Source organism: Sander lucioperca, chromosome 11, assembly GCF_008315115.2.
Source record: "Sander lucioperca isolate FBNREF2018 chromosome 11, SLUC_FBN_1.2, whole genome shotgun sequence".
NCBI lineage: Eukaryota > Metazoa > Chordata > Actinopteri > Perciformes > Percidae > Sander > Sander lucioperca.
Genome location: NC_050183.1, coordinates 17,135,987 through 17,150,629, shown reverse-complemented (window position 1 = coordinate 17,150,629; position 14,643 = coordinate 17,135,987). Strand labels below are relative to the sequence as shown.

At 42.8% G+C, this 14,643-nt stretch overlaps 1 protein-coding gene across 1 annotated transcript in view; it reads left to right on the top strand.

The window, feature by feature from the left end:
- gmds (GDP-mannose 4,6-dehydratase) overlaps positions 1–14,643 on the top strand; it is a 186,200-nt gene that overhangs the window by 67,560 nt on the left and 103,997 nt on the right. The window contains exon 7 of the mRNA XM_031282365.1: positions 2,473–2,600. Coding sequence (XP_031138225.1) covers positions 2,473–2,600 — 128 coding nt within the window. The remainder of the gene's footprint in view (positions 1–2,472; positions 2,601–14,643) is intronic.

Genomic DNA, 14,643 nt, shown 5'->3' with positions numbered 1-14,643 from the left:
AGAGAGCAAAAATAGTTTATAGCAAAAAGTGAATTGTGTGCTGAAGTTATGGACACAATGCAAGTGCAAAGACACAGTACAAAAAACAAGGCTTTATGTTGCAGTGTTTAAAGCAGCAAATACTGACATTCAAGAGAGAAACCAGACTCAAACAGTGAAAATCGAAGCTGCAAAGATATCTTGATTTTTGGTTAAATATCCCAAAACACTAATCTTCACCTCTTATAATGCAACTCCATAGCATCTTTTCATAAGACCCTCCTTGCATGGTTTAAAAACCCCATGTCTTTAAAACTGGCTTTCCATTAAAAAGCCCGAGCTAAGATAATGTAACCCTGGTGACATCACAAGGGGTGGCTTTCTCAGACTTTAGAAAGTTCCTCCTGAGCCACAGAAAACATTATACAGCTGATTCTGGCTGAGCAGTATTCATTCCCCATGACTATTTAACTGATGTAAAATCTGTGGAGTTCCCCTTTTTAAATAGTTGTCGATTACATTTCTGTCCATTGACTAATTGCTTAATCGTTTGAGCACCAGATAGGTGACGTGTTGTGTGTTCATGTGTGTGTAGCTGTGTGGTAAATATCCCTCACCCTGTGATGTGCCTGCTGATATGGATGAGAGCAAAGCTGACAATCATGCATGTGTCAGTGGCAGATGAATAATTGTTGCTTCACATTTGACTGTAGTTAGGGGGAGCAGTGGTACCTGCCAGAACAGATGACGTGCCAATTTGGAGAACGTCCCTGGGGCCAGATGAGACAATCATGCAAAGACAGGACAGGACTGACATCGGAGGGGGTTTCCATCCATCCACAATTTATCTATACTCTGTAGGCACATGCTGTTTCCTAAGAAACTTGTCAATAATATTGATTCACAGAATTCTGAATAATAGATGGATTCGGAGTTCAGACTTCATAGATTTAGGTTTACATTTTTAATCCAGAGAAAGTCCAAAGACTGCCTCGAGCCTCATTTAACACTTATTAAACTCCAGCTCAACATGACGACAGAGCAGCGTTGACTCGGGGGGAGGCCATGCTGCTACCAACACACAACATGCTGTATTTTCTCAAATAAGCGTGTCTAACCTTCTCTGGTCTGTTTTTGCTCAGCCTGCCCAGGGCTGTCGCTTTCCTATGAAATAATTACTACAAATTTGGTGCATTCGCATGATTGGGTTCATGGGATTTTCCTGTGTCTAAATGGAGGCTCTGCTCCATGTCAGGGCAACAGTGATACAGTGTTGAGACAGAGCCGCGGTATTATGGACTGGATGGGCGCAGAGCTAAAAGGCAACATTCATCTCAGACGGGATGAGTTTAAAAAAACGCATTGAGGAGCGCTTAAGAGGTCTCGAAAAGGTTCACGCAAGGTTGTGGGAGATTTATGTACAGCAGAGATGTTGCGTGGGCTAAAAATAGCCAACTCTTTGATGCAAGCTTCAAGCTTTCCTTTGAAATTAGACTTTCACATAGACCCACATATCTGCCATTTTAGCTTTTGAAAACGAGACAGAAGAGCCAAGCCAGAGTTGAACTCTAATAAGCTGTTTCAACTAAGATGGTGGCAATATTAGACACCAATATTTAGTGTTGATTTCCATCGGTATAATGCTGTGTTTGGGTTGGAGGACTGCTGCATTTATTCGCAGGCTCTCTGCGGCATCTTTCCCCCCGCAGCAGGAACAGAGAACATGACACCGGCCATCAGCGTCCGCCAAAAGCACCCAAAAACTTCTCTAACCCTTTTAGTGGCACAGAAATAGTCATTAGGAGCTCATTTCCTGCAGATAATATCGCCACGTGTGTCTGCTCGGAATGAGGAGCACCGCTGTGCGATCTGGCAGATGAATCGGCTGACGATGCGGTGATTCTGGACTGGACGCTGCGCAGGCAGAGCTAGGGTGGTCCTGTTTGGTTGTCATTTTTTGTGTGGCACTTCCCTGTAGCTTTTTTTGGTGTAGACAGACTGATGCTCTGAGATTTGTCTTGGGATCCAGCCCAGATTTGACACTGAAACAGGGAATTAGAGAGGAAAATGAGAGAGAAGGAATCTAAAATGATCTAGTGGCTGTAATGTGAGGTGGTAACGAATTGATTTGACTCAGGGTGGATTTTTGCTTTGGCTATAGAGGAGTTGGAGCAGTAGTGGAGGTTTGGAAGGCTGTCTCTCTCTCTGTCTGTGTGTGTGTGTGTGTGTCTGTGTGTCTGTGTGTGTGTGTGTGTGTGTGTGTGTGTGTGTGTGTGTGTGTGTGTGTGTGTGTGTGGAAGTTTGGTAAAGCTCTCTAAATTCTTCCATGAGGAGGCCTGGATCTCACTTATCTACTCTTTGTGTCTCGGTTTCTGACTATCTGTGTTTGTATGTGTTGGACCGAGCTAAACCTCTGTAATATTTATATCTAATGTAAACTGTGATTTGAATTCAGAAGATGCCAACAAAGCATTTTGAATGTATGTGTTTTAGGTTCAAACTTTGTGACGCGTAAGATCAGCCGTTCTGTGGCAAAGATTCACCTCGGTCAACTGGAGAGCTTCAGCCTGGGCAACCTGGACTCCAAGAGGGACTGGGGCCATGCCAAAGACTATGTGGAGGTAAAACACACACACACACACACAACCATAACCACACGCAAGCCCAGAGAAATGGACACAAACTGTGCGTGCACCGCCTCGGAGTTGAACAGGGTTCAGATGTGCACATAGCATTAACAGGGCATGTTTTCCCAGATCATTTGAGGCCGCAATATGCGATCTGCATGAAGCCTCCTATGATTCTCTGCCAAAAGAGAAACAGAGATAGAGAAAGAAAGGGGGAGCGGGAGGAGCGAGAGAGGGCTTCATGCTGTGAGGCCACAGACTGCACTCTGGTTTCCCACAACTCACCCATGTCCCAGATCCCTTCAGGCCCCCATCGCCATTCCCCGAGCGCCCGCAGAAGAAAGAGAGATATTAAGGGAACACTGCGTCCTGGGGACGATGACAGAAATATGGTGTTTGTGTTAACGTAATGGTGCCAGCAGCAAGCAGAGAAAGGAGTGGGGAGATGAAACGAACAGTGGGATCGCCACGTCCAGGAGCAGACGGACCTCAGTGTCTCTGAATGTGTATGTTTTTCCCCCCGTGCATGAGTGTGTGTGTGTGTGTGCGCACATTCCTATGTGTGTGTGATAGGTTAAGGTTGGAACACGTGTGTGTGGCTGTTGAGATGAAAGACTCGACGGGTTGCCATGTCTGACAGCAGACCCCTCACTGCGGACCGTGTTATTATTAGGAGGTGATGGTCGCGGTGGTGGCGGGGGGCACTCTTTGAGATGGGAGCGGGGGTGAGGAGGTTACGGTGAGGAACCTCAGTTTAACTGCAGATCGCAGTGTGGGGTCACTGCGTCAGAGCAGGATGGTAGTGAAGCGGTGGCTCACGCTGTTAAGGCTGGTCACAGAGGCGTACACGGCGTCAGTAAAGCAGTCACCGCCTGATACGGGAAGACTTCAGATCAGTCATATCCGATTGTAACCACACTGAATAATATTTGCCTCCTGTGGTAGGGTAACAGACTTGAATTGGGTTTGGTAAAATGAAAGCACAAAAGGTTTGTTGTTTTTGAATAAGAAACTGTTTGTGGGATGGTATTTCGCTGTCGCACGAATGGATTCACATCTGACAAAATAATGGATGGTATTTATAATAATGTATTGTTAATATCTTGATGATCTTGGAAGTAAAAGCCCATTTCATTTTTCTCAGACAAAGCACCACTTCTATAAAAGAAAGAAGGAAAAAAAAAAAGAAGTGAATTTTATAGACAGCGCAATTGCATACAAAGGAAGTTGATGGAAAAACCCAGGCGGGCATGACTAGACTCTGATTCCCAGTAAAGACATGCCCTCGTGTGAGTTGATAATGTTCCTGCATGACTCTGCTTCATGAACGTAGAGAAACAAGAGGATGAAGGTGGAAAAACTAGAGGAAAATAAAAGGTAACTGGAGTTTTAAGTTGTGAGATCAGTCTGAGCTGTCACACAGAGACTCTCCCTACACATGGACAGTGCATTGCTAGTTAGCTACAGCTAACGTCTGTACAGTCACTGTTTGGCTGTTTGTGGTTAATTAACTTGGACTGCTCAAACAGTCCAGCAGTTACTTTGGCGGGAATAAAGTGAGGCAAAGTTCTGCTTCACGCGCCGATGTGAGCACATCTTTTGTTTGATTGCCATTAAACTCTCCTTGATGAATTATGAGTGCAAATATTTGGAAACGGTGGACAATAAAAGCTACGTCCAAATCACTATACTGAGCTTCCTCATCACAACGCAAGTGCTCAAAATCACGTAAACTGTAGCGCTGACCTGTACCTCTGGCTGCTGTCTTCTTCATCCCAACTGTAGTATAGAAAACTAGTTTGAGAAATATTTATGTTGTCATCAAAAACTAAGTTTTAAATCTAATTTTAAAGTGAGGCAAAACAACATCCAGAACCTGCGGCTCTGCCCACTTAGCTACTATGTTACTCGATGGTGTTTTTTTGCCTCCAACGGCGCCTTCCAGGCAGCTAACCCTAACCCTAAACATAACCATTGTCGCGCTGCCTGGGAGGAGACGTTGGTGGCAAAAAACACCAAAGACCTACTATGTTAAACAACATGACTGGGTTTTATTCTTGTACAAGCATAATTCTTGTTGGGTCACATTCAGCATCTTGTTATGTTAGTCTAACTGGCCAGTAAGTGTACTTATGTGTTGTACGTGCAACCCTGTGCTGCTGGATGTATGTGTGTGTACACTCGCCTGTCCAGGGCACCCTGGCTTGAGACGCCCCAGGTTTCCTGTGGGGACGGCCGACATTCCAGTTCTGGTGAATCAGGCACCTCCTCGTTGTGTGTCTCCAGTTTCGGTAAGGCGGATCTCAGGAAGCCAAACAGAAGCCCAAGGTGCTTAAGGGGAACTGATGTGGAGGAGGAGGAGGAAGGGGGGGGGGGGTGAAGGCATGAGGGAAACAGATGCCTGTTTGTGAGACGTTTGTACATTATGCATAAATGAACCATCTCTCCAGCTGAAAGTTCACCCCGCCCTGCAGACCATCAAAGGCCGCGACTATCACCACGACCCCCCTCTCTCCGTCTCACTTTGAAATATCCGTCCAGCCAGCATTAGCGCTGTATTACCATGGCAAAGCCAAACAACTGGCAATTTGTAAACAGAACCATGTGTGTCTGCTTTAAGCTGACAACTGCTTTTCCTCCCTCTCTCGCTCTCTCTCTCCCTCCCTCTCCTCACCCCACCCAGGACAGGGAAATTGCTTGTAATTGGCTGTGGATGGATTGCGGGTGGCAGGAGGGGCGTGCTGTGTGTCTGCTCTAACGACGTCTGAAGGCGTGCGGCTGGCTGGGCATCGTCTCAGCCAGGTATCGGGTGTCTGTCCCAGGCCGGCAGACAGACCTGGAGCTGCCCAGCTACTCTCAATGGAGTCCTTTTATTATTATGGTATTATGGAATAGATGCCGGGAGCTGAACGCTTTAGTTTAAAATCGGCAGATGAAATAATTTAAAACCTCCTGATCTCATTTTCCTCAAAGGGGTTAAGCTTTGGACCTTTACAGTTTGGTGATGCCGTTTGAAACATTTGGCTGCGTCTGTTTTTTTGAGTGCGGTTTGCTTGGATTTGGCGATACAGAACACATTTTTAAGAAAAGGAAACCCATAGCAGTCCCTCACTAAAGACTCTGTCAGAGCAGATAAAGATGTAAGAGTCGTCCATCTTTACCAAGGACTGCACTCCTCCCTACTCCTTCCTCTCCTCTCAGCCTGTGCCCCCACCCTGAGTTGGCCCGTGGTGGGTACAGCTGTTTGGAGCCCCTTGCCTACCTCCTCCCCTTCTGGCTGCAGAGAGCCATTTCCTGTGCAGAGAAGAGGGCTGGCTGGGAGGGAGCAGAAGTCGGCCTGGTGGTTTTGGCCCTCTCTCTCCCCTTGGGCTCCATCCTGCCTCACTTTCTCTCTGTCTTTTTGTCTGTTTCCTCTCCCGCCTTGTGTTTTTTATTCTTCATGTTCCTCCCGCCTCTTAACTTTTTACTTTTTGGGCTTTTGTACTCCTGAAAAGCTGCGTCACTAGACCAGTGCTCCACCAAACTGTCGCTCCCTCTAGTCCGACTCTCGTTTGGCGAGCAGTTACCACCCAGTTACAAGATATTTCCCGCTGACATCTAATAACCAGCTCTTATATTTCCCCTGACTGGAGCTGGCGTGGCTGTTCTCGCTGCTGTAGCGGACCATAAACTGTTGCCAGATGAGATGTGGCTGACCTGCTGACACACAGTCCTGACAACCCCTCCTCCCTGCTCTTGTCTTGTTCGCATATTTATTTTCAAAATATAATTACCTGTGAAATTCTGGGCTTTGGAAGGTGTTTCCTTGCAGTCATCAGGTGTGTGTGTGTGGTGTGTGTGTGTGGTTGCCCCTGTGTGGCGTTAGCTGTCTGATTCCTGGCATTGTGGGGAGGCAGCGAGGTGACAGGACAGCCCTGATGGTGCAATTTTTCACCTCCTTTTATTTTTCTTATCCTTTTTTTTCTGCCACAGCTGCCTCTCTGTGCAGTAATGGTTACAGATGAGGCTAATTAGCCAATCACAGCGCAGATCAGGGCCAATCACAGATGATTGATGAGAGTTCTGGGCCATTCATCACATGTTTTTGGCCTGGGAGGTGACAGCGGGGGCAGGCTCCGGGACTTGGTACAGTAAACTAGACATGTACGTCTATATTTTGAACTTTCTGCTGAGGCGCTTATCCAGTGCGACTTAGCATGCGAAAGAGCCTCATTATCTTTCTAAAAGACATTTTGACAGGGCGTTAGACTAGATGGACACTGGATATTTTACTGTGGAGATCAGACATACTGTAAGACGTGCTAGTTTTTGGGGGGTGTTTGAGCCTGACAGCCTCCATGTTTTGTACATTGTTCTTTGCTAGTTAAAACAGAAAAGGAGATAATATATATATCGGAGATTCATCGTGGTATTCTACCAATTTATCCAAGTTACTATATTCAACTCAGTCCATTTTACTTACTTACTACTTAGTGGCCACACAGCCAAGGTGATATAATACCGCATAGTTCCAACTAGCGCTCCATCTAACGGTTATTTTCATTATTGATTTAGCTGTTGATTAGCTTCCGGATTAATGGATTAATCACTGGGCACACAAAATGTCAGTTTCCTGGACTCCATCGTGACGTCTTCAAACATCTTATTTTGTCAAACCAGCAGTCCAAAACCCAAGTATTTAGGTTTGAAACTTATAAAGGCTCACTAGTGCACTTTGCTGTGTTGTAGAGGGTGCTGTCCCCTTGCTGTGTTTGTACCTTGTGTGTGTGTATGTGTGTGTGTGTGTTGCATGTTGCATGCCTGGATCTTTACAGCAGTGATCTTTACAGCAGTGATTCAGGGAGCTGATAAATACCATAGCCTGCTCTGTAAGGTTTTAATAAACACAGCTGGAGTGGTAAAGAGCTAAAATGGGAGCTAATAGGGCAGAAGAGAGGGCGCGTTGGGTTTCATCACCAAAACCTCCTGACTACCACTACACCTCCCCCACCCCCTTAACCACTGCTGCCTCAACACACCCACCCTGGCATAATCATAATGACATCTCTTGAGATTTGTGTGTGTTCTCTGCAGGGGGGGGGGGATTCGAGGGGGATTTGAACGAGTGTAGATCATTTAGTGAGAGAGAGAGGCTGTGACAGAAGCTACTGTCATGTTGACTTGGCATCCCACACAAGCAGGATGAGTAAACGTCAGCAGCTGTGTGTGTTTGTGTGTGCAGGTTTTGTGACATTAATTGCAGGTGAAATTCGACCCATGGCCCTAACAGCAGCTTAATAAACTGGGGTCCCCCCCCCCGCAACCTCCTTGCCTCCCCTGTGGCTCACAGCAATAAAACGTCACTGAACCACACACACACGGCTTATTTCACCAACTTGTACATTTACAGAGCATGACGGCTGAACGTTACAAAAACATAACGGACTGATAAAGGATATGTGATCCCAGATCAGACTAGAATTGGTTCATCAAGCCTCTAAGGTGTGTCCTTTTCGAATATTGGCTCAACCATAGCCATTTCTTCCAGTGGTTCTCAAAAGGTAATTGCTTGTATTTTACGGGTTTTCCAATTAAAATGGATTGCAGTTCATGCTCGTCATCTCTCTGATTTCATGTATTGAAGGTAATTAAATACGTAAGGTGCACAGACTTTTACCGAAAAATAAAATCAGTTTAAAAAAACAAACAAAAAGGATCAGATTAGTTTAAATCTATTATGTTCTCATGCACCCAAAAGTTGCTGTGTTTTGCATCAAGAAGACGCTGACCTCTGTAGTTTACCTAAAAGAGGTCCTCTTGCAAGGAGCAGCAGAGAACATCTGGCGATATAAAGTCAAGAGAAATTGATTTTGATTCCATCGAAGGAAATAAAAACCTTCAAAAAAGACAATTCAGTGGATTAGTTACATTTTCTCATGAAAGACAATTTTAGTGGTGGCAAGCACCTGCATTTTTCAAGTTTTGTCTTTTTCTTGTTGTGCTTCATGTTTGTAGTGGCTTGATTTTAATGTAATGTTGTTTTTTCAATAAATATAATCAAGATTTTTTTATTTACATAACTGGCATATTTCCATGTTTGGTACAAACAAGTTTCTATAGTTTACAAAGTATTTCACTTGTTTTTAACATCTCAGTGTAACATCTCAACCTTTTTTAACTGGAAGATCTGGGTGTGTTATACAACTGGATAGACTCATTTGAAATGTGCTTCTTTAATTTTTCCGTTAAGTAGGTGATTATGTAAATTACTTGTTGATTTCGGCATGAAGTACTTCTTGTACATATTTGAATGTGACACACACACACACACACACACACACACACACACACACACACACACACACACACACACACACACACACACACACACACACACAACACACACACACACACACAGGTAGACAGAGAGTTGCACTTGGATAAACACACAGGAAAGAGGCGTAGGAGCTGATGAGATATGACGATAAGAATAAAGAATTGGGTGAGAGACTTAAAAATAGATCTCCAGGGAGACACTCTTGCCCCATCTTAAGTCCAAATCCTAAATCATCAGACATGGGGTGAGTATTTACTGTGGCATCGTACCAGAGGCACAGGGAGGGAGGTTCAGCGGGGGTCATAGAGCAGCTATACTGAGGGTTTTCACAGTCCAGATAATTTAGAGCTGCAGAAAGATTAATGGAGGAAGGTTGTGTAAAAGTGACTCCCTCTTGCTGCTCTAACAATAGAGGAACAGATAACCGAACAGATCCATGGCAGCAGAGATTCTAGGGTTACTGGTTTTGTGAAGAGGCCACGGTAGGGTTTGCAACTTTAGAGACTGAAACCTGACCCAGGAGGTGTCCTCATTTTTGGCTGAGATTCAGGGGTTTTCAGGGAACGTCTTTTATTTTCTTTCTTACCCCTCTGTTTCTTCCCAGTCAGTATTTGGCCGTACAGCTCGCGGTGATTGGCTGTAAGAGTTGGATCAAAGCTGATATTGGCTGGAACACTGTTTGTAAAGGAAACAACAGAAGGTCGGAAGGTTGCTGGAAGTCCTTCGGTGTTAAACGGGGAGTTCATTTTTTAAATTTGTAAAATCGATATTGCAGTGTTCCTAATGGACATATGGCAGATTTCTAACCCTAAAACTTGACCGTCCATATTTGTACCTTGATGGTTATAAAGTTTATGAGCACAGCGCCTTTAATTCATGTTTGAGCCTTAATGATGCCTTCACATGAAAAGGGTTACCAAAATAAAAACTGCAGTTTTACTTAAAGAGGAGAAAAAATAGACATGGAGCACCAAAAAGCAGAGTTTGAGATTCATTTCAAATGTACCGTTGTCATGAATGACATGGCATTTTTTTTTTTTTTTTTTTTTTTTATATAATATCCTGACAACTGGGCAGGGTGAGGGAGATTGCGATACAATTGAAAGCTCCAGAACAGCTACTAGATGGATTTTTTTTTTTGTCAAATCTCTTTCTTTAGATACTTTTCTTGTCATCCAGTCGCTGCTCTGTTGGTTCTCATTCTTAAATGCTGTGGTAAACTTCTTGAATCAAGTCTCAAACTTCATTAGCCTTGTTTTACTTGCTTTGTCTGCCAATAACAATTTCTTATTGTAGAAAAGATCTTCATTGTTATTTATTTGAACAGCGAAACAACAACTTTTAGCAGCTCTCAATTTGACAGTTAAAACAACACCAAAGCACTCTTCCTCTTCGGTCCCCCTACAGGTTGGAAGCGGAATTGTCCATTACCGCTGTCATTCGAACTACAGATCCGCTACCCGATCTGGCAAACTTACATAGTGCGGTTATAGCCGATAGAGGGCCGCAAAGCGAATGCAGAAGGTGCCATTCACCCTGTTACGAGTTGATGAACCACTGAAACGATTTTGGAAACATTATTTTAAGGTACAAAAGTATCTTTGGTGTTTTAAATCACAGACAAACAGAAATAGAAAATTTAAATAGTAAAATATAACAATCGAGATACGATGATACGAAAATACGATGAGGTGACACTATATACTATATACATATTGTTCAGTGTTTGTGATCCTTTTGGCTTACCATCCATCAAAAATGAAGCAACTAGCACTCATTATCCCTCTTTGCAGGAGTCGGCAGTGAATATGATTACATTTGACACGAGTAATGACTATGTTTTCCTGTTTCAAGGCTGGGTCACTCCATAAAACACTGGAAGTTAAGAACCTACAAAAATACTTTACCAAAATAATCTTCCCCGTCCAGTTTAAGAACGACTTTTGGAAGTTGTAATAGAAATTTATGTCAGATTCAATAAGGTTTTATTGCAGAATTGATAGCGAGTGCAAATCATTTTTAAGTGATTGGAACCAAAGATTCATAAAAAATGTATAGTCGACATGCCAGTGCCTTTTTCTGTCTGATGGAGTCGAAAACACCAAAGTGGTTCTTGCCTTTGCCTTTTAGTGAGAACTAGAGATGGTCGGTCCAGCTGGACAGCTGTGACTGCTCTGGTATGAGGGTTGTCTTTCTGTAGGAGAGAAGAAAAGCTGAAAGTCCTTCATGGTGGAAAAAAGTTGTTGGACACATTATAACCGTTACTTTGCAGTATGAGCTTTTTCCTCAATTTTTATATTCCCTAAATAGGAATATATCTTTATAATAGTGAAAACAAAGAGACACGTCCATGCCTAAGAGCTGTAATGCGACTCCAGAAAATAAGTGTGTGTGGGTTTTTTTCGGTAAAGGTCTGTGCGCCTTACGTATTTAATTACCTTGATGACGAGCATGAACTGCAATCCATTTTAATTGTAAAACCCGTAAAATACAAGCAATTACCTTTTGAGAACCACTGGAAGAAATGGCTATGGTTGAGCCAATATTCGAAAAGAACACACCTTAGAGGCTTGACGAACCAATTCTAATCTGATCTGGGATCACATATCCTTTATCAGTCTGTTATGTTTTTGTAATGTTCAGCCATCATGCTCTGTAAATGTACAAGTTGGTGAAATAAGGGGTGTGTGTGTGTGTGTGTCTCTGTGCGTCTGTCTCTGTGTGTCTGTGTGCGTCTGTCTGTGTGTGTCTGTCTGTGTGTGTACATTTGTGAGGAATGAGTGTGCAGATGTGTGTCTTAGTCTATTTGTGGTTCAGTGTGTGTCCGTGAGTGAGTTTGTGTGTGTGCGCGTGCAGCAGCTGGCTGTCTCTCTCAGAGTGACAGGCCTAAGCTCTCCCCTGCTGGGTTGAGGATGAAAGCAGATGCTCTCCTCCTCCTTCTCCTGATATGTTTTTCTCTCTCTTTTCTCCTTGCCGCCTTGTGTAACCAGAGTCCTCAGCTTTCATATGAAGCCTGCAGGGTAGTTTGCACCCCAGTGTCCTGCAGAAAGCAAAGAAACACTTATGAACATTGACAGACTGACGGTCAGCTCGACAAACGGACATACAGAAAGACAATACAGACGCTCAGATAAATGGAGCTCATTATTCATAAAAGGAAGGCAACCCCAAAGTCAAATGCAATTCAGCACTGTGTGGCAAACTCTTTTAACGTTATTGCATATTCCAAGTCATGAACAAATGGATCCAAACTAAAAAAAATGCAACCTCTTCCTCCCTAACAGGCTACAACACTACAAAGACAACATAATAAAGTGACCTAAGAAAAGGAGAAGGAAATAGAAATTACTAAAATCTATTCACATCGCAGCACAACTCTTGTAAAAAAATTGACACCATATTTCCCATAAACTCTGTTGCTTCCTGTCATAAATATTTTTTAATACTTGCCCTGCCTCAACTTGCCAACTTTTCCTTTGAGGGTATTTGTTTTGAAAACCGAGAAGAGAAAGATGAGCCAATCTTATTGAAACAGTTGTATGTTTCTGCTCATGGAAATTGACAATTGATCCCTGCTTTGAGCTGTTAAGCAATCTGTCTTCTTTTTAGTTGATTTCTCACAAAATCTGAACCAGTGTTCAGTTTTCCCTTACTTTTGCCAATAAAACAGTTTAAGTTCTGACACCAAAACCAATTTATCCCCAAATACCTCACTTTGAAGCATATGAGGATGTTTTTATATGTTTCTTCATTTAACAAAATAAGCCAAACTTTCCCCCTATATCCACAGAGCTGCTGAATGAGAACTCAAACTAGATAAATACCTAGTCTTTTTAAAAAAAAAAAAAAAAAAAAAAAAAAAAAGGATTAAAAATAGGAAATATCTGATCAAAGAATGAGTTTACAAAGCTCACAGACTAACCAAACATTCAATGACTGCTTGGAGTTTTCTATAGTTGGTATAGTCAAGCGTATTCATACCCCGTCCTAACGGTCTACAATGCAATATTCGCTAAGTAAAGGCTGAGGCCGCCAGTGATTGTGCAATATTTTTCTCAACATGAATGATTTATTGTTATAAACATGCTGCACCGTCTTAACAGCATGTTATTTATGTGGCTTATTTCAGTTGTCTTGATATAAAACGGAAAACAAAGACCACAGAGTTTATTTTCCAGTGCAGCCTCTGTGTTGTCCTGCGGTTTAGTGCTGTGTTTGACAGGTTTGGTTTGGTTGTGTTTGTGTGTGTGTGTGTGTGTGTGTGTGTGTGTGTGTGTGTGTGTGAACACGCACAGCAGAGAGTCATACCTCCCACCTGGACAGAGGGAGCACAGCAGGAGGAGAGAGGGCAGGAGAGGGTGAAGGAGCAGGGGGCTGATGGCTCCAGAGGGGGTAGGCGGTGGGAGGGCTCAGTACCCTGGTGGGGGTTTAACAGGTCGGGGCAGGAGGGAGGATGAGGTGTAAGAGAGGAGAATTCGAGGCAGAAGGGAGTCCATGGTCTTCCCAAAATATTTGTAAAGTAATAACTTAATGTTTCAAGACTGCTTCTCTTCTCTGTGCTGCTTGCATGTAGGTGAAGTTATGTCACAACCCGTACTTCATAAATACTCAAACACATGACATCAAATTCAACCTTTATGTTTCCTTTGAGAGAATAATTGATTCTGAACTCTCCCTGGTGAAAATGTTAGCTATAATTGCTTGTCAAAAAACAAGGCATATTTCAAGACAACTGGAACCTTCTTTATTTATTTGACATTACAATATTACGTGTCTGCTAAATGTTCCTTTTGTTTCTTGAATCAGCAGTTATTTTTCAGTTGGACGTTTGTTACCAGTAACAACTTGTTTCATTTATTTGCTATATCATTACTTTTTGATTGTGTGTGTGTGTGTGTGTGTGTATATATATATCTTTAAAAATATAAGCGTGCTTTTTCTACAAAAAAAAACTTGTCTTTTAAGAAAAGAAGCCAAAAGTTCTTAAATGTTAAAAGTTTTTTAAACGCAAGAAAAAGCCCTTTAAATGACCTTGTTGCTAAAAGCTTCTACAGTGGCAGTCATAAGTTTATGAACCCATGCTAAAATTGACTAAAAAGAAGAGAAAATTTTTTTATGATATTACATATTATGAAAAAATCACTTTTTCTGGGTTTTGGGGTGTTATTTTGTGTCTCTGGTGCTTCCACACACATACAAACTTTCAAAAAACCATCCATGGTGTTTTGAGTGAGATACTGGTTTCTGAATGTGTCCTGCCTTCAGTCTCCGGGTGAGCTGGGTAGGATTAGCCGGGAGACTTCTTCTAAACGAGGGCACACTTCCAACTTTGCTTTGACATGTAAGTAGTTCTATACAATTTCTTTTGTAGATTAGGGTGAAGGGTTGTAGCAGTGTTTTGCCATTAATAACAAGGTGGCTAACCGCTAGTAGCGTTAGCTTCTAGCTAGTAGCCCAGTACCTAGCTACTGCGCAGTACCTAGCTACTGCGCATGTGAGACTCCCAACAAAGATGGAATTGAATGGAAGTGTGATGCCTCACTCTGTAGCTAAAATAGAGAGCTCAGTAGCAAAAATATGGTGTTTTTTTGAAAATTAAACCATGTAAACCTATTCTGGTACAACCTCTAAATACAATTATGAACCTGAAAATGAGCATAATATGGGCGCTTATGGGCCAGTTATTTCATGGATCCAGGATACTATGCATCCTGATAAAGT